Source organism: Pelophylax lessonae (genome assembly GCF_965119305.1).
Source record: "Pelophylax lessonae genome assembly, chromosome: 1".
NCBI lineage: Eukaryota > Metazoa > Chordata > Amphibia > Anura > Ranidae > Pelophylax > Pelophylax lessonae.
In genome coordinates this window covers 663,426,020-663,446,764 of record NC_138768.1, presented here as the reverse complement: position 1 = coordinate 663,446,764, position 20,745 = coordinate 663,426,020, and the positions used below count along the sequence as shown (strand labels likewise).

The 20,745-nt window shown below is 44.9% G+C and overlaps 2 protein-coding genes across 2 annotated transcripts in view; both read left to right on the top strand.

Moving 5' to 3' along the window:
- Nucleotides 1-20,745, top strand: part of TTC29 (tetratricopeptide repeat domain 29) — a 421,410-nt gene that overhangs the window by 17,688 nt on the left and 382,977 nt on the right. The window lies entirely within an intron of this gene.
- Nucleotides 13,077-14,393, top strand: LOC309544762 (uncharacterized protein; the record flags this gene model as incomplete). The annotated part of the gene is made up of 2 exons (XM_082243739.1): nt 13,077-13,359; nt 13,771-14,393. The coding sequence occupies 2 exons, from the start codon at nt 13,077-13,079 to the stop codon at nt 14,391-14,393; spliced, it is 906 nt and encodes a 301-aa protein (XP_082099865.1).

The window sequence follows — 20,745 nt, the reverse complement described above, 5'->3', positions numbered from 1 at the left end:
TTAACTCTTTCCTCTAGGGCAGTGATGGCAAACCTTGGCACCCCAGATGTTTAGGAACTACATTTCCCATTATGCTCATGCAATCTGCAGTGTAGTTGAGCATCATGGGAAATACAGTTCCAAAACATCTGGGGTGCCAATGTTCACCATCACTGCTATAGGGTCTCCACTCAGGACTGTAATTATCCTCTGTTAGAACAGAGAGTGATCTCCGGGGGGAACATCGGCAAACCCAGTCCTGCCAATGAGAAGTGCAACTGCAGCTTTATCTGGATGATTTAGAGAATAGCAGTAGGCAGAACAATATCAAATTATAAAGGAATTCCAGAGGCTACAGCGTGCGCCACCTACTCCCTACTGTTATGACACCTAACACCTGATTTGGATAACTCCAATCCCAGAGACATCCTGTGCAGGGTCCATTATATCAAGATTGAGAGGGAAGCCACCAGTCTCATCTGATCTCTCCCTGCAGCTCCCCCGGCACCCAATCTCCTCCACATCACAAGTGCTAGAGCTGCAACAAATATTTATATAGTGGCATAGCATCTGTGATGTTGAGGAGATCAGGTGCCAGGAGAGCAACAGGGGGAAGAAGATCAGATGAGACATCCCTTTCTCTCCAGATGACAGCTGTCAAGTAACCAGCAAGCGCTTTGGTTGCACCCGCTGGTTCCATAGTATAGATCGCAGCCAGCAACTGTGGAGTTCTGCTCCCACTGGGATCCAGCACCAACAGGTGTGGGGTTAACTGTGATGTAACCCAATTACAAAAACATCTGATTAGAACTCTACAACCCCCCCAACATCCAATTCATAGTACATGGAATATAAAGAGTGAGGCTACTGTGATCATTGAAATGTAGAATATATGCTTTATTATTGGTATTAAAAGTGTAACTAAAGGCAGAACTTTTATTTTTTTTTTTTTTTTTTTATTAATTTTGGGTAGAGTGAGAGGGATTAGAACACTTGTCAGTTTTTATTGCTGTCTGTGCCCCCATTAATGGGATCCACCCTCTCTATTTGTCCTGTTTATCATTATTATTGAAAGTAAAAGTAAAAGGGCTGTCCTTAGTCTTAAGTAATAGAGGGAAAATCCTGCAATGGGGACACTAGTTCTGGTGATCTGGGGGTCCCCAAGGAATTCCCTTAAATTGCATGCATTCCCTCTTACTTCTTGTTTTTTGCTTTCTTTTCTATGGGACATGGATGAAGTAAAAAAGGAAGACAGGGATTATTCCCCCCTCTTGCTCTATTCAAAATGAAAAAAAAAGAAAAGAAAAAGGTTTTGCCTATATTTCTACTTTAATAAAGTGTGTATGCTATATTTCAGTGATCACAGCAGCCTCATGTTTTATATTCCATGCATTATGAATTGAATGTTGGGGGTGTTTTGTGGAGATCTAGTCAGATTTTTTTGTAGTTGGGTTACATCACAGTTAACCCCTCACTTGTTGGTGGTGGAGCCCAGTGAGAGCAGAACCCCACAGTTGACGGCTGCAATCTACTATGCAACCAGCAGGCACTACTGAAACTGAAGGAAAAAATAACATCAGTCACCAAATGGAAAATTTGGTGCCGAAACCGAAAATGCAGGATGCACTTGCCGACCAGCCGCCGTAATTTTACGGCGGCAGGTCGGCTCTGTCCCACGAATCGATGTACCATTGGCCACAGGGGGAGCCAATCAGCGTGCTGGATGGACACCCGTGCTTGTTCCCCATAGAGACAAAATGGTGGTCTGCTGTTGTAAACACGGCAGACTGCTGTTCTGTCAGTTATGAACTCAGGGATCCTGCATAGGCAGCGGGGATGCCGATGCATAGGGCTGGTGGCACCGATTGGCGCCGGCCACCTGCGATTGCTCCCCCATGAGAGAGAAGAACAGTCACCTGACAACACAGCTGACCGTTCTTCTTTCTGAAATGATCACAGAGCACCTGTGATCCTTCTATATAGGATCACAGTTCTCTATGGTCATTTCACAAGCCCCTCCCCCCACAGTTGGTAAACACTCCCCTAGGCTTGAATTTAATCCTTTGATCACCCACTAGGTTAACCCCTTCCCTGCCGGTATCATTATTACAGTATGTTTAGCACTGTTTACTGTAGTAATGTCATTGGTCCCCCCAAAAGTATCAAAAAGTAATAAAAAGGTCAGTTAGGGGTCCAATCTGTCCGCCGCAATGTCGCAGTCCTGCTAATAATTGCAGATCGTGGCCATTACTACTAGTGAAAAAAAAAATTTATAAAAATGACATAAATCTTTCCCCTAGTTTGTAGACACGATACCTTTTGCGCAAACCAATCAAAATACGCTTATTGCGATTTTTTTTTACCGAAAATATGTAGCAGAACACAAATTTTACCTTAAAGGATGAAAAAAAATTATCAGAAAGTGAAAAATATTGTTTTGTTTTCAGAATTGGCGCTCTTTTTTTTTTTGTTTATAGCGCAAAAAATAAAAATCACATAGGTGATCAAATGCCACCAAAAGAAAGCTTTATTTGTGGGAAAAAAAAGGACATCAACTTTATTTGGGTACAGCTTCGCATTACCGCCCGATTTTCCGTAAAAGTAATGCAGTGCCGAATCGCAAAAAATGGCCTGGTCATTAACCACTTAAGCCCCGGAAGATTTTACCCCCTTCCTGACCAGGGGGTATTTTGCGATTCGGCACTGCGTGACTTTAACGGACAATTGCGCAGTCGTGCGACGCTGTACCTAAATTAATTTGACGTCCTTTTTTTCCCACAAACAGAGCCTTCTTTTGGTTGTATTTGATCACCTGTGCGATTTTTGATCATGCGCTATAAACAAAAAAAGAGCGTAAATTTTGCAAAAATAACAATATGTTTCACATTTTTTTATATGAAATTCCCAAAAAAAAAATGTAAAAATCAAAATTTTTTAACATTTTTGGCCAATTTGTTTTATGCTACCTATGTTTGGTAAAGAAAATCGCAAAAAGCGTATTTTGATTGGTTTGCGCAAAAGTTATCGCGTTTACTAACAAAGGGAAAGATTTTTGTCATTTTTGTTGTTTTTTTTTAACGCGTAATGGTGGCGATCTGCGATTTTTTTGCGGTACTGCAACATTGTGGTGGACAAATCGGACCCTTGACTGACATTTTTGACACTTTTGGGGTTACCAGTGACATTGCTGCAGTAATCAGTGCTATACATATGCACTGTTACTGCAAAATGACACTGGTAGTGAAGGGGTTAACTTTATTTGAGAGGGAGGGGCTGTGTGTGTCCTTGGGGTGTGATTCTAACTGTGATTGGCTGTGGGTTGAGCTGTAGAAACAGTGATCAACGGTTCTACATAGTAGAACAGTGTGATCACAGTTTCTACACAGGGAAGAATGACAGGCGGCTTGTTTACACTAGCCGCCTGACTTTCTCCCTCTACAGCGGCGATCGCAGAGTGACCAGCGTACATCGGGTCCGCCGGTCACACACGCGGGGGGGGTCCGTGACCACGCGGGAGCGGGAGCGCGCCTGCTCCCTAGACCCTCAAAGGCTAGCGACGTAGATCTACGTCACTTTGCCTGTGAGGGGCTGACTGCCGACGTAAATCGTCGTTAGGCAGTCGGCAAGTGGTTAAGGGGGCAAATCCTTCCAGTCCAGAACTGGTTAAATGAATATGAATTTATTGTTGACCATTATTGGCACCTTTAGCGCAAGAAAAGCTAAAGAAAAACGTATCGCTTTAGATTCTATGTATGTCTTCACACTGGTCACTTGCGCTTCTGTACCTCCCCGCTAAAATGCATTGAAAACGCACCAAGAACGCATCAAAAATGTCACATGGGTGTGGTCTTTGAGTCACATGACCTATGAAAAACAGGCCATAAGCACAGTAAAATCTTGGTAATATCGCTGCAAATTTGTGGTAAAATGGCTGTAAAATCGCGTGCATTTTCGGGTGCCATTCTCTGCATCTTTTTCTCTTATCTGCAAAATGCCGAAAACGCCCTTTCAGCCAATATGTTTGCGGCAGCCGAAATTTCGGTGCATCTCTAAAAAAATCAATTTTAATGAATTTTAGTGCACACAAACACAACATTTAATACTCTTATTTGTTGGTAGAATATAAAATATGATGTTATGCTGAGTAAATAGATACCAAACATGCTTTAAAAATGTGCATGCCCATGGAATAACGACAAACTACAATACATTAAGTTATCTATAGACCACGCTTTAAATGCTTTACAGGTTACCAGTGTAGAGTTAACAGGAGGTCTGGCACTAGGATTTTTGCTCTCACTCTGACGTTCATGTCGATACCTCACATGCGTGGTGCGATTACTGTTTACATTTGCGTGCAGGACCTATATTTGCTTCCGTGTTTGCGTGTGAGCACAGGTGTACAGGGGTGCTTTAATTTTTTTTTATTTAATTATTTATTTAATTTAAATGTATTTTTTTTTTTTAACACTGTCTCTTTAAATGTATTTTTTTCGATCAACTTTATTCCTATCACTAGGGACAAACAACATCCCTATTGATAACATGGGCAATGACAGGTACCTTTTATGGAGAGATAGACCACAGGTCTCGCCTCTGTCCTCCAAAGCAGCCGACCAAACATAGATCAGTTTGATCTGCTGCTTTATTAGTTGGTAACCGCTAGTAAACAAACAACCCACAACCAGAAGTGATAAGATCTCCACTATTTAGTGTTGCATCAGTCCTGGGCTACCTGGTGGACCTGGAGAGCCCATAAAAGGTGGCAGTTGGCGGTGGGAGGAGGGCTACGCTCCCCCCTCCCCCCCTGTAAAAGTGATCATGTGGCCATAGAGCCGCTCAATCACTTTTATGGCAGCCTAAGATTTTGATACCAGGATCACAGCTGCAGCTGCACCCATGATCCTGGTATAGTTGCTTCCCAACAAGGATGTACAGCAGTCGAGAAGCGGTTAAACAAATAACAAACACAAAACAAAAATATTTTAAAGCCCCCACATCGGTGCACATGCGTATAAAAATGATGATTGTGCTACATATATTAGCAATTGCTGTGCATTGAAGAGTGAGAGCAATAATTCTAGATTACTTAGATCCATTACTCAGTGCCTACTCCAAATGATGAGCTCAAAAGGCAAAGACTTTGGTGTTGATTTACTAAAGGCCAATAGGCTGTACACTTTGCAAAGTGCAATTAGCTAAAGCTCTATTGGAAATTGGGTGGAGAGTAATTATCTATCAAAGAAAAATGCTGGCACAGTCCCCTGAGAATAAAATGGCAAAAGAAAACCACGTCTTACAGGTGGACCCTGTGGACGAGGTGGATGGGGATTTTAGTGTGCCCAAGAGTATCAATTAGATAAAATATAGATTATAAAAATATAAATTTTATTGAAGACAAGATAATAAAACATCATACGAGAATACAGTATCTAGAAGGTGTATTGAAGCACATCCTGTAATGTGACAGATCGACGCATTTCACCCACACTTTGGGCTTCCTCAGGATCCAGATGTGTCACAGGCTTTCTCAAAGTATATATATATATATATATATATATATATACAGTGGGTACGGAAAGTATTCAGACCCCCTTCAATTTTTCACTCTTTGTTATATTGCAGCCATTTGCTAAAATCATTTAAGTTCATTCTTCTTCCTCATGAATGTACACATAGCACCCCATACTGACAGAAAAACACAAAATTGTTGACATTGTTGCAGATTTATTAAAAAAGAAAAACTGAAATATCACATGGTCCTAAGTATTCAGACCCTTTGCTCAGTATTTAGTAGAAGCCCCCTTTTGATCTAATACAGCCAGGAGTCTTTTTGGGAAAGCTGCAACAAGTCTTTCACACCTGGATTTGGGGATCCTCTGCCATTCCTCCTTGCAGATCCTCTCCAGTTCTGTCAGGTTGGATGGTAAACGTTGGTGGACAGCCATTTTTAGGTCTCTCCAGAGATGCTCAATTGGGTTTAAGTCAGGGCTCTGGCTGGGCCTTTTAAGAACAATCACGGAGTTGTTGTGAAGCCACTCCTTCGTTATTTTAGCTGTGTGCTTAGGGTCATTGTCTTGTTGGAAGGTAAACCTTCGGCCCAGTCTGAGGTCCAGAGCACTCTGGAGAAGGTTTTTGTCCAGGATATCCCTGTACTTGGCCGCATTCATCTTTCCCTCAATTGCAACCAGTCGTCCTGTCCTTGCAGCTGAAAAACACCCCCACAGCATGATGCTGCCACCACCATGCTTCACTGTTGGGACTGTATTGGACAGGTGATGAGCAGTGCCTGGTTTTCTCCACACATACCGCTTAGAATTAAGGCCAAAAAGTTCTATTTTGATCTCATCAGACCAGAGAATCTTATTTCTCACCATCTTGGAGTCCTTCAGGTGTTTTTTAGCAAACTCCATGCGGGCTTTCATGTGTCTTACACTGAGGAGAGGCTTCCGTCGGGCCACTCTGCCATAAAGCCCCGACTGGTGGAGGGCTGCAGTGATGGTTGACTTTCTACAACTTTCTCCCATCTCCTGACTGCATCTCTGGAGCTCAGCCACAGTGATCTTTGGGTTCTTCTTTACCTCTCTCACCAAGGCTCTTCTCCCCTGATAGCTCAGTTTGGCCGGATGGCTAGCTCTAGGAAGGGTTCTGGTCGTCCCAAACGTCTTCCATTTGAGGATTATGGAGGCCACTGTGCTCTTAGGAACCTTAAGTGCAGCAGAAATCTTTTTGTAACCTTGGCCAGATCTGTGCCTTGCCACAATTCTGTCTCTGAGCTCTTCAGGCAGTTCCTTTGACCTCATGATTCTCACTTGCTCTGACATGCATTGTGATCTGGAAGGTCTTATATAGACAGGTGTGTGGCTTTCCTAATCAAGTCCAATCAGTATAATCAAACACAGCTGGACTCAAATGAAGGTGTAGAACCATCTCAAGGATGATCAGAAGAAATGGAAAGCACCTGAGTTAAATATATGAGTGTCACAGCAAAGGGTCTGAATACTTAGGACCATGTGATATTTCAGTTTTTCTTTTTTAATAAATCTGCAACAATGTCAACAATTCTGTGTTTTTCTGTCAGTATGGGGTGCTATGTGTACATTCATGAGGAAGAAGAATGAACCTAAATGATTTTAGCAAATAGCTGCAATATAACAAAGAGTGAAAAATTTAAGGGGGTCTGAATACTTTCCGTACCCACTGTATATATATATATATATATATATACATACACCCTCAACAGAAGTATGGTTGCTGAACAGTATGTTTCCTTTATGTGAACATATTCCTTCTATTTTTTTTGAACCTTGTGTGTCTTGCACTTAGGGTCTATTGGTATTTATTCTAATTTGGGGGCCTGTGAGCTCCTTCTCTCTGCACATACACTGTGTACATTTTTGACAATATCAATATAGGCTCTATGGTATGGCCATTGAATTTTAGTTTGGTGTTTCTATTGAGGGTGTGTGTATGTGTATATATATATATATATATATATATACTTTGAGAAAGCCTGTGACACATCTAGATCCTGAGGAAGCCCAAAGTGTGGCTGAAACACGTCGATCCATCGCATTACAGGATGTGCTGCAATACTCCTAGATACTGTATTCTCGTATGATGTTTTTACTATCTTGCCTTCAATAACGTTTATATTTTTATAATCTGTATTTTATTTAATTGATACTCTTGAGCACACTAAACTCCCCATCCACCTCATCCACAGGGTCCTCCTGTAAGACTTAGTTTACTTTTGCCTAGGTAAAGCTTCATTTTGCAAAGAATACCTAATACAGGAAATTTAAAAAAAAAAACAGCATTTTTGCTTGCACGTGATTGGATGATGAAAGGCAGCAGAGCTTCTGCTCATTTACTAAGCTCTGGAGCAACTGCTCTTGCAGACTGCAACTGCACTTTGCAAAGTGCACAGTCTTTTTGCCTTTAGTAAATCAACCCCATTGTCTAATCACAATTCAGAGTACCATATAGTTCTTTACCGTTTTGTGGTTGTACACAGTATTGAGGCTTGACATATTTGGTATGTATGTACTTGACACAACCACCTCTTTTATAACTTACCAAGAAAAATATTGATTTTATTATACATTTTACTTTTAAAGGTTTATGCTTTGCTTTTGAATTTTTGGTGCCAAAAAAAAAACGTTTTTAATATAAAAAAATATGCATTTTGCTATGTATACCCAGAATATAAAAAAGCTTTGGCTAAGAATGGGTCAGGCTAGCATTGAACACCAAGAAGCATGTACATACAAAGGGATGCTTTCTTTCATATGCCATTGGAAAACTTTTGTCTCTGGTTTGTTGATTTTGGGCAAAATGGTTCTGATTGTTTTGAGTTCAGGAGCTTCAATGCAGAATGTTTAGGCATAGAAACTGTTACATGAGTGAATGTTCATAGCAGATATACATTTTGCATCAAAGCTTACAGTTAATAGATATTTAGATTGAAGAATACCACCTTTTACAAACGTTAGAGCCAGTGGAAACAAAAGCATTGTGTATGATACTTGGCACACCAATAATTGTACCCTAAACCATGGTTTAACTCTAAACCTGCAACAGAACCACTAATAAATCAAACTTCCCCTAAAAGAAGCGTAACCAGAAATTTTTATATACTAATCCTAACACCTCACCTTAAAAAGAACCCATCATAGGAGCTTAAAGTAAATGTGAACTCTAACAATTTTTGATCTGTTAAATGTGCCATCATAGCTGTCTGCTTTCCTCTCCACAATTCCTATGTTATCTCATGGGGTTAGTTTACTAAAGACAATTAGAATGCTCACTTTGCATGGGAAATTGCACTTTGCAAGGGTATTTTCCCCAGATCGTAAATGAGGTGAAACTCTGCTGACTTCTATCATCCAATCGTGTTTAAGAAAAAATGCTGTTTATTTATTTTCCATGCATGTGATTGAATATTGTGTGCAAAGTGAAATTTCACCACGTTCATAAACCTTTGTGCAAAATTTACTAGCAAAACGATACCTTTTTGCTTTTAGTGAGTCAACCTCCAAAAGTCTATTTATCCATCTTAGTTCTTATCTTGCACTACATAATGATTATCCTTAATGTTGTAGAGATCTAGAAGTGGGATTGGTTTAGTAGTTTAGCAAAAGACACTGGACACACTGGCTAGAGTGATAGGTGCATTTCTGGCAGATCAAAGGACTGAGTCAGAGGTGGCTTTAGGCGTTCTATCACCTCTGATTTTCAGGGTCAAGGATCAACTTCAGAAAGAGTAAATTGAAGGGATAATAAAGGCAAGGTTTTTTTTTTTTTAACCACTTCAGCCCCGGAAGATTTTACCCCCTTCCTGACCAGGCTCTGTTTTGCGATTCGGCACTGCGTTAGTTTAATGGACAATTGCGTGGTCGTGCGACGCTGTACCCAAACAAAATTTATGTCCCTTTTTCCCCACAAATAGAGCTTTCTTTTGGTGGTATTTGATCACCTGTGCGATTTTTAATTTTTGCGCTATAAACAAAAAAATAGCGACAATTTTGAAAAAAAAAAAACAATACTTTTCACATTCTGCTATATAACATTCCCAAAAAACAAATTTAAAAATCATAATTTTTTAACATTCTAGGCCAATTTGTTTTCTGCTACATATTTTTGGTAAAAAAAATTGCAATAAGCGTATTTTGATTGGTTTGCGCAAAAGTTATCGCGTTTAACTACGGGAAAGATTTATGCCATTTTTATTGTTGGTTTTTTTTGCTAGTAATGGTGGCGATCTGCAATTTTTTGTGGGACTGTGACATTGCGGCGGACAGATCGGACCCCTAACTGACATTTTTTAATCTTTTGGGGGGACCAGTGACATTACTGCAGTAATCAGTGCTAAAAATATGCACTGTTACTGTAATAATGACACTGGCAGGGAAGGGGTTAACCCTATGGGTGATCAATGGGTTAAATGTATGCCTCATGCTTACTGACATGTGTGTGTGTGGGGGGGGGGGGGGTTCTGTGACAGAGACAGAGATCGCAGATCCTGTGATCTCCTCCTGTCTGTCACTGAGAAGATCCGCCTACTTTGTTTACATAAGCAGGCGGGTCTTCTCACAGTTTCCCCGACGATCGGGAAGGGAGGTGGCAATCGCCGCCTCTCCTCCGGCCCGACTTCTGCTGTGTCTAAACGTCGCTGGACCCAGGGGAGCTGCATTGCCGCAGTAGGATTACTGTGAGCACTCTGCAAGTGGTTAAATAACAAACATGTTATATTTACCTAGTAGTAGTTTTGCCCAGAGCAGCCCTCTTCTCAGGTGACTCCCCACTGGTGCTCCTGGCCCCTCCCTCCTGCCAAGTGCCCCCAGAGCAAACAGCTTGCTATGGGTGCACTCAAGTAGGCTTGCTCCCAAATCGCTGCTCTGCGTTTCCATTCCCACACGGAGCTGTGGCTTTGCCCCGCCCCCTCTCTCTTCTCATAGGCTCACTGGCTGTGATTGAGAATGGCTCCCATTGCTGTCTCAGCCAATGAGGTGGGTGAGTCCCCAGAGAGCCAAGGCTGTCATGCACGTGAATCAGGGGGGCTTGGGGGGATGCTGCACAGGGAAGGTTTTTCACCTTCATGCATAGAATGCATGAAGCTAAAAAACCTTGAGCCTTTAGAACCACTTTAAGTAATACAAGAGAGCAATAATATTTATTTTATGGGTAAACCTGCACATTTATGATAATGTAAAACGTAATATTCATGCTTGATTACTTAAAAATTCAAACATGAAAACCTAATATGCGTATTTGACTGGTTCTCTTTTACAGCCTAAATTCAGTCAAATGGGAAGGCGGAGCCTGGAGTTGTGGGAGGGGAGGAGCCGCCTATTTAAAGGCAGGCCCCCCGCCTCTTCTGGGCTGCCTCTGGGATCGTTTATCTGGTTTGTGTCACGCCCACCAGTCAGTTTGCAGAGCTCCACGAGGACGCTTCCGGGTCAGCCATCAGGCACCTGGCTCACTGTGAGTACTGGGGAGGGGGAGCTGGGGCCCGGTCTCCCCACCCACCCCCCTCCCTCCATCACCAGCCGTACAACCTCCCTGCTCCTTCCTTCCTCCACTGACACAGGGTGAACCACAGCTTGTCTCCCCAGCCTGGACCTACCTTTCTCAGGCTGCTGCGGGGGGGGGGGGGGGAGAAGGTCATCCTGGCCGTTGCTGATCATGTCCGCACTCCCTGGAGCGGTCCACGGCCTCCCTGGGGGGGGAGTCAGACATTATCCCCCGGCTCCCTGCCAGCTCTTGCACCTTTCACTGCCCGGCCATTTGTCCTCCCCATTGCAAGTTCTTTGGGGCGCTCCCACCTCCGGGCACCATCAATTTCACCCCCCCCCCGGGTCCCCCACCACCAGCCTGCCCCCCCCCCCTCTCTTCACCAGCCGTTTCTGTTGTTAGTATCTCCCTCGGGACAGTTCACTTCACAGGTTCCGTCTTTCTGTATCAGCACAGGCTGCATTTCCGGCTCACTGGCGACACCTAGTGGTCTTAAGGGATTTACATCTGCAATTTGTTCACTGTCATTTTTCAAAAATTGTTCTCATTATTGTCACAACCACAAACCTGGTCAGGAACCCTGCAAATCTTTGTTCCTCATTCATGTTTCCGATTATTTCATTTCAATGCATTCAGGTCACATACACCTGGATAGTTGGCTGCAATAAAAAAAAAAAAAAAAGGAATTCCGTGAAGCAGCTTTCTTTGCCGTTAAATCGCACCTTTTGGTTTGCACCGGCTCTCATCTCGCACAGGCAGCCCCCTGGCTGGGCCTCCTCCCACTGGCCAGCCTTACTCTTGCATCCTCTGGGGGGGGGAGTTCACCAAACACAAAAAAAAATGCTTTGTCGTTTTCTTTGCCATCACGTTGAGTCACTCAAATTTCTGTTTTGTTACATATGTTTTTTTTTTTCTCTCAATGTTCGTTGACGTTATTTCAGGTACCACAAAAGTGTTTTTTTTTTTTTCCCTCTCTTTAATCACAACTCTCAGGGGCATTCGGCCTCAGAGGTCTTGTACTTACTGCATGCGGGGGGCCACGCTCCCGCCCCCCTCACCTGGCTTCCGGCCATCACCCACGGCCTTGACACACAAGGACACACTCCAACCACATTCCTGGTTCACTTCCGGTGAAACGTTCATTCGGGGGGGTGGACCACATCTCTCCTTCCCTCAGTCGCAGGTTCTGGTGGGCACTTCGCACAGCCCCTCTCGATACACCTAGGGTTGGCGTCCGCAGGGCATGTCAGTTGTTTGAGTCAGGCGCTTATGTCATCTCACTTCAGGCGCCAACAGTTTTTTTCACCCATACAGGCAGCACGCATGAACTTCATCGGACGTTCAATCAAGCCTTTTCAGACCCCTCACAGGTTATCGAAGGTATGCCGTCTCACTTGGTCTATACATTTCCTTCGCATCTGGCGGGGGGGGGGGGGGGTAGTTAGGTAGGTCACTTGGAAGTTAGCCCGAGACCAACACCCATCCTCACGCGGAGGTATTCGCCCATCGGCCCAAATCATAGCTAGCGTCTCGGTCACCCCACTAGCGTAGAAAGGGCGTCACCTTCCAGAGGCCTACACCCCGCCATTTCATTACTTGGCACAGCACTGGGCCAACTCATAGACAGTGCCTCTATCCACCGCTGGGTTAGTTAGGGCCTCACGTCCCACTAGCTAGCGCTGGTCTCCTCTCGGGAAACCTTGGGGGGGGGGGCACGGGGGCATGCCCTCCCGTCAAATATTTTACGCTCATGTTCCGTGACCTTTTTCTTCATGTTTTCCAGGATGTCTCACGCGTCAGACATAGGAGATAGCTTCTCCCTTCCTAGCACGCCAGTCAGGCCTCCTACTCTGACGTCAGTCCCTATCGCAGGAGGAAGCCAAGTCTTGACAAGCCCTGGCCCGTTGAGTGCTTGGACCATCCCAAGGATCATCGCCGAATTAAGACTTAGAAGAATTCCATTCCCGGCCACTGCCAGGAAAGCTGAACTTTTCAGGATCCTAAAGACCAACACAGTTCCGCCGTCGGGGCTCGGATCGCAGGACAATGTGCACGAGACTTTAGCTGGGATTCAGGCCACGATGGCGTCCATCTTGTCCTCCATCAACAGCCTGAATCAGAGGATGGAGAAATTGGAAACCCCGGCTCCCGTCCCCTCGGCATTCCCGGGTTTCCCACCCTCCCAGGTTGCCACCCTAGCGGTCTCGCAGAGTGTCGTCGCAGGTACTCTTACCTCCCCGGCCTCTATCTCACACATCATCACGCCAGCTCACATGGTCCCTCCTAGTGTCAAGAAAGACATCCTGGAGGGCAAGGATGTCAACCTTATGAGCTTGCTTTTAGCTTCCCAGGACATGGTTGAAAGTAAAGGCCCGTACACACGTACCGATCGTCGGCATACAAACGTCGGTGGACGAAGGATCTGCCGATTGTACGCGTGTTAGTATGGTGCCTCCGACAGATGTCTGCGCACAATCCGCGGACAAAAGTCTTTCTTGCAAACATGAAAATTTTTGTATGCCGACACCAGAACGGACGATTGTTCGCCTGTCAGTACAGAATTCGGCCGACAGACCGCAGATTTGCAAGACTGGGCATGCTCAGAAAATAGAAAACACAGGGAAAGTTAACCATTACATGACATCACTTCTGCAGTCGGCGGACAAAATTCTTGTGCTGTCCTTGTGCTGTCTTTGCACTTTTCAGCAGACACCGACATCCCGGGGAGAAAAGAGGAACATTTGTATGCCGACCATCGGTACGTGTGTACGGGGCTTAAGTCGTATAACTACGGCGAACTTTCTGTGGTGCTTAAGGCCAAAGACCCTAGGTTGAGCAAGAAATTGACCATCCCGGAGTTCGTGTTGGCTTTCGGTCTGTTTAGGGATGTGATGTGCTTCAATTTCCCGAACCGAAGGGAGGAACTGGATTTGTACATGCACAAGGTGGTCGAGTTGGGGTACAAGTATGGCGGCTCAGCATTCTATGACTACCACCGTTCTTTTTCCGCCAAAGCAGCTGCCACCTTCGCCCAATTCAACGTCCGGGCAGACTGGGGCCAATTGGACACAGAGTTATTCTGCCGCCACTTCGCTGGGCTCGCTCCACTGGCCTGCGCCAACTGTGCTGCTTTTTCCCATCCCACCAACTTGTGTGCCATTGAATCCAGTTCCACCGTCACCAGCGACGTCACCCCGAGTACCAGCAGAGTCGACCAGAAAGCTTCCAAAGACAGGCTAGGCAGGCCCATCGTGTTCCTGGGCAAGACACAGGTCTGTAACAACTTTAATGCAGGTGGTTGCAGTTTCAGCGCCTGCAGGTTGTTACATATCTGTTCTACTTGCTTCCTGGCACACGCCAAGACCATGTGCCCTAACCGACTCTTCCCAAAGAAATGACTGACCGAATTGCACGTGGACACCCTGGCTTCCCTCCTGAAGTCCCACCCTGCTCAGGATTTAGTCAATTTTCTCCAGGGTTTCACAGAAGGGTTTCAAACAGGGTTAGTCGCTCTACCAGCAACCACGGTGGAGTGCAATAATTTGCAGTCTGCCCTGTCCGACCCCTCCACAGTCAACACCTTGTTACAGGCTGAGGTGGCCAAGGGTTTCATGATTGGGCCTTTTGACACACCACCTTTTTCTTGTTGGCGTACCAACCCGTTGGGCATCGCCACCGGGAAATACAACAATAAAAAGCGTTTAATTATTGACCTTTCGGCTCCTCATTCTGTTGTCACGCCTAGCCTCAATTCTCTCATTCCCTCTGAGGAATTTTCTCTACAATACGCCTCCGTAGACAATGCCATCCAGGCGATCTTGCAGGCCGGCGAAGCTGCCTGGCTCGGCAAGACTGACATATCCGATGCCTTTAAACTACTGCCCATTCATCAATCACTATGGCACCTGCACGGCGTCAAGTGGGGGGGGTCTTACTATTTTGCCGTCCGCCTGACTTTCGGGGCCAAAAGTAGCCCAAAAATTTTTGACATCTTTGCGGAAACCCTGTGCTGGCTCCTTCTAAACATCAGCCGCTGTCCAGTGGTAATTCATTATCTGGATGATTTCTTGACCGTAGAAAGTCACACCACCACACCACTCAGTTTATCCAAGACTGTGAGGGTTTTTTCCACCTTGGGGGTTCCGGTGGCTCCAGCCAAGACCATAGGCCCCACCACCAAGCTGACCTTTTTAGGCATTTGCCTGGACTCAGTCACCATGCAGGCCAGCCTTCCTGCAGACAAAGTTCAGAGAATCAGGGCTGAGGTTGAGTCTTTCCTCCACAGAGGTTCCACGACGCGGAGGGAACTGCAGTCCCTCCTGGGTTCTCTGAACTTCGCCATGAGGGTCATCCCCCAAGGCCATGCTTTTGTGTCCCGACTTCTCAGCCTTCTCCCAGGTCTTCCGCACGAGGACAGCTTCATCACACTGGACGTTCAGGCCAGGGCGGACTTGTCCATGTGGGGCGAGTTCCTGGCCCATTGGAATGGCATGAACATGTTCATCCCGCCTGTCACAGACTGCTCTCCGGTATTATGGACTGACGCGGCCGGCCATAGCGGGTTCGCGGCCATTTGGGGAACAGGTGGTTCAGGGATAGTTGACCGCCTGAAACCTTAAATCTGCCATCCTTCAACTCCACCTCGGCCTTTTTTGAAATTTACCCCATAGTGGCAGCTGCCAGGGTTTGGGGGCACCTTTGGGCGGGCCAAACGGTAAAGTGCTTCACCGACAACATGGCAGCGGGCGAGATCATCAACAGGGGGGCGGTCTTCCTCCCTTACCATCATGAGTTTAGTCAGAAGGCTCACTTGGCTGGCCGCCACTTTACAATTCCACTTGGTTTGCGAGCATGTGCCAGGCGTTCTTAACATAGCAGCTGATGCCCTGTCTCGTTCCAATTTGCAGGTCTTTTTCCAGGCACATCCCACGGCAGAGGAAATCCCGGACGAACCACCACCGTTCCGGGAACTCATCCAGGATTAGCTATTCTCATGGCCCATGGGAACATGCTAGCCCAGTCAGCACTGTCGCCGAACACCAGACGTTCTTACGCGCGGGCTCTGACCATCTTCTTGAGGTTCATCACAGAGTTCAATATCTTGGACCCGTTGTCTTTGGACACCATCGTGGCTTTTTCTTCCTTTTGCCATTTGAACTTGAAACTGGCGCACAGCACAATCAAACTCTACCTCTCTGGAGTTCAGTTTCACATTGTCAACACGTACCCCAGCCACGGTACTTTCATGACGTCAAGTCCCGTCAAGAACATTCTAAAAGGCATCCTTCGGTTGGAAGGCCACAGGCCCACGGGTCGTCAACCAATTGACGGCAGCAGGTTCCGGGCTTTGCCCGACCTGTTGGATACTAAGCCATTTGAGGCAGGGACCAATGATGCCATCAAGACAGCAGTGTATCTGGCCTTCTACGGGTTTCTGCGGCCTAATGAGTTCACCGTGGGGAACTTGCTCAGCAACGCCAACATGTTAAGGAGGGCAGACCTAGTTAAGGTGGACGATCATTTTGTCCTGTCACTCCGCCAGTCCAAGACCAATCAATTAGGGCCACCAGTCGAGATACCACTGTATCCTTCTTACAATAGATGGTGCCCAGTCCAGTTGCTGGACCGCTTTTATCCGGGCATGGCAGGTCAGGCCAGCGATGCTCCCCTGCTGAGCCTTCATGGCAGGCCTCTCACCACGCCCAGGTTTGTCAAGTACCTTAGAACACTGCTGAGTAAGTTGGGGTGCGATCCCGCTGCTTTCTCCGGTCATTCATTTCGCATAGGGGCAGCCACGGCGGCCTCCAGCCATGGCATTCCCGTGCATATACTCAAGAGACTAGGGCGGTGGAAATCCTCCGCTTACTGTAGGTATATACCCCAACCCGAAGGCGAGCTCAGACAGGCGTTCCGAGTCTTGGCCGAATGACTCACGATTGTGTCTTTTCCTTGTATAAACGTTGCACTTGCATTAAAGGTTACTTGCACGCTTTCCTTTTGCCCTCTTTATTTCACAGGCCTGCCCGAACGACGGTTTTGGCACGCTACTACCGTAGTTTTTAATTATGCTATGTCATCCATCTGGGCTCTATTCCCTGACCACAAATGGGAAGGCGGAGCCTGGAGTTGTGGGAGGGGAGGAGTCGCCTATTTAAAGGCAGGCCCCCCGCCTCTTCTGGGCTGCCTCTGGGATCGTTTATCCCTCCCACCGCTGCCCCTTTTCTACAACATTCCCTTCTTCCTTCCTTCTTGGAGGGCCCTCTTTATTTCACAGGCCTGCCCGAACGACGGTTTTGGCACGCTACTACCGTAGTTTTTAATTATGCTATGTCATCCATCTGGGCTCTATTCCCTGACCACAAATAGGCAGTTATGTATTCTCTTAAAATGATTAGCTGTGTTTTAAATGAAACCGGTGTAAGTACCTCAATTTGTCTTGATATCTGTCTTCTGCTTGTTGAAAGTTAATAGGGTGGATTTGCTAAAGGAGTAGAGGCTGCTACCTATCTTAAAACGTACTTTTTATATACACTATTTATACCAAAGATACACTTATTCTGACCAGCAGACCCAATGTAATCTATGAGTACTTTGTTTTTATTTTGCTTTTTTTTATGCCAAGAGGAAACATGCCGAAAACTAAAGAGGTGACAACGTTATATTGCTTCCCAGTTTAACTAACTGATGGTGAACAAGGAACCATACGTGTTATATACAGCCGAGGAACACATTTTTACAGTCTAAAACAGTGAATAATAAAACAAACAAAATTAAACAGCTATTCTTGAAATCGTTTAGTTACAAAAGTTAAAGTCCCTCTCTGGGATATATTTTGTCACGTGTCCACATCATTGCCTGCATGATGTAAACTTTTCCCTTTTGGATGTCCAGTAGCATAGTTCACTCAGAATCCAGAAGAGGACTGATATCACAACAGGGTGGATAGTACGAATCCAGCGATATCGTGCTCCATCGTACCGCTGGATTGGTGGTCCACAGCAACTGGAACCAGCAGTGGTGAGGGACCAGGAGGGGTGACTTATGTGAGTATATCTGGTAATATCGGGGAAAAAAGCCTAATAGGGTCAATTGAAGGTGGGTGGGAGGAAGGGGTATTAAAAAACAAAACAAAATTGTAATTAGTGCTTTAACCTCTCTTCCCGTCTGTGGTATAGCATCAGCAAGGATCTGTAATCACAGATCGTGGTAAATAGCCCATCACAGCGACTCTTTACTATGTGACTAGCTGTGTCCAGTCACAGCTGATCACAATGTAAAACAGGATTTGTCGGTTATCGGCAGTCCTCTCCTCATGCTGACAGCACGTGAGAAGAGGAGAGCTGATCACCAGCAAAATCCACACAGGGGACATCAACAATGATAATCAGGGCATGGATCATTAGTGTCCTGATTATAAGTGCAGCCCCAAGAGTGCCCACAAGTGCTGTCAATCTGTACCTATCAGTGCTGCCAATCAGTGCCCATCAGTGTGGCCGATCAGTGCCCATCAGTAATGCCTGTCACTGATCATCAGCGCTGCCTTTCAGTGCCCGTCAGTGATGTCTGTCATTGCCCACCAGTGCTGCCTATCATTGCCTCATCAGTGCCCACCAGTGCCACCCTATCAGTGCAGCCTCATCAGCACACATCAGTGAAGGAGAAAAATTCCTTATTTAGTGCATTTTATAACAGAAACTAAGAAAACATTTTTCAAAAAACAGTTTTGGTCTTTTTTATTTATTTTTTTGCAAAAAAACTCAAAAACCCAGTGGTGATTAGGAACCATCAAAAGAAAGCTCTATCTGTCTCAAAAAAAATGATTAAATCTTCATTTGGGTGCAGTTTTGAATGATTGCGCAATTGTCATTCAAAGTGCAACAGCACTGAAAGCTAAAAATTTGCCTGGGCAGGAAGGGGGTGAAAGTGCCCAGTAGGCAAGTGGTAAATAAGAAAATAAGGCGCCCTTGTAAGCAGGGTATGGATTAAGACTGATTGTCAGTTACTTCAGAAGTGTTTAGGTTCCCTTATTGCTGTTCTTCATCTCAACAGTAACATTGTACAAAACAGCTTAGGGTTGTAAATTGTGATGAAAATAATTAATTTTTTCTGAAAAAAAAAAACTTTTATGTTCCTATGAAATGCACTGTATTTACATGTTAACAATATTACAATGGTAAAGGAGAACATTGTGTTATTTTCTAACTCTTGCTGTGTGCAAATCCTATGAGTGGGTGACTGCTTTGTAAAGTAAAATCTTAGTTGCATTAATTCCTGATACTACTGTCAGCACCAAACTTCCAGCACTGCGGATGAGAGCTGCAGGTCATACAGTAATGGTTCCTGTCTTTTACCCTTCCTTGTATCTGCCCTTGTCCATACATGAAGCAAAGTGTATTCTTTACACAGTGTACAAGGCATTCTTTAAAAGAACAAAGGCAGATTCTATTGTTTACCATTTATAGAATGCCTTCTAGTCTTTGAAATAGATTACAAGGCATTTTTGAATGGACATCAGGAGAGAAAAGGGAGGGTAAATGACAGGATCCTTTCCTGTATGAGATCAGCATCACCCAGCCACATCAGCGGAAGTTTGGCACTGAGATGTATTTAACAATATTTTTTATCATAGACACACCTGGGAGAACCATCATTTGAGGTAACTTGTTTGTGCAAAGGTTAAAAGGCTTTTTTTCCCTGGAGTTCCAGTTTAAAGCGTAACTTCACTTTTGTTGAGAAAAAAACATTCCCCTCTGGGTGATCTCTGTAAATTACAAGGATTTTAACAACCTTTGTAGCAGATTCCTACCTTTTGTTTTTCTGAAGAAATCATTGTTTGTTCCTCTGTGCCTCTGTGCTGAGTGGGTCAAATGGGAGTGGTTTCATAATTATCTATCAGCTGTGGCAGCTGCAGGGCTCGAATGAGGGAAGCTGCTGGGACTGCATCCCTTTAGATGTGTTTCTATTGGGGGTATCTCACCAAAAATGACATTTTTATTGCAGGGGTTGCCAGAAATCTGACTTGTATCTTAAGCAGACTTCTGGGAAAATCAGTGAGCCAATCACACAATCAGGAAATTATGTTTCTGGGGAGTGGTCTGTGTACAGAACAGCTCCCAGGTAGCAATATTGCATTGCATTTTCAGAAAATGACAACAGCTGCATATTGAAAAAGGAAGGTACACTACAGTTCAAAGGTTTGGGGGTCACCCAGACAATTTCATGTTTTCCAAAGAACATTTTTATTCATCAAATGAGTTGCAAAAGGAATAGAAAATATAGTCAAGACATTGACAAGGTTAGAAATAATTATTTTTATTTGAAATAATAATTTTGTCCTTCAAACTTTGCTTTCATCAAAGAATTCTCCATTTGCAGAAATTACAGCCTTGCAGAACTTTGGCATTCTAGAGGTCATTTTGTTGAGTTAATCTGAAAAAAAAACACCCCACGCTTCCTGAAGCACCTCCCACAAGTTGTATTGGCTTGATGGGCACTTCTTACATACCATACGGTCAAGCTGCACCCACAACAGCTCAATAGGGTTGAGATCTGGTGACTGCGCTGGGCACTCCTTTACAGACAGAATACCAGCTGACTGCTTCTTCCCTAAATAGTTCTTGAATAGTTTGGAGGTGTGCTTTGGGTCATTGTCCTGTTATAGGAGGAAATTGGCTCCAATCAAGCGCTGTCCACAGGGTATGGCATGGCATTGCAAAATGGAGTGATAGCTTTCCTTATTCAAAATCCCTT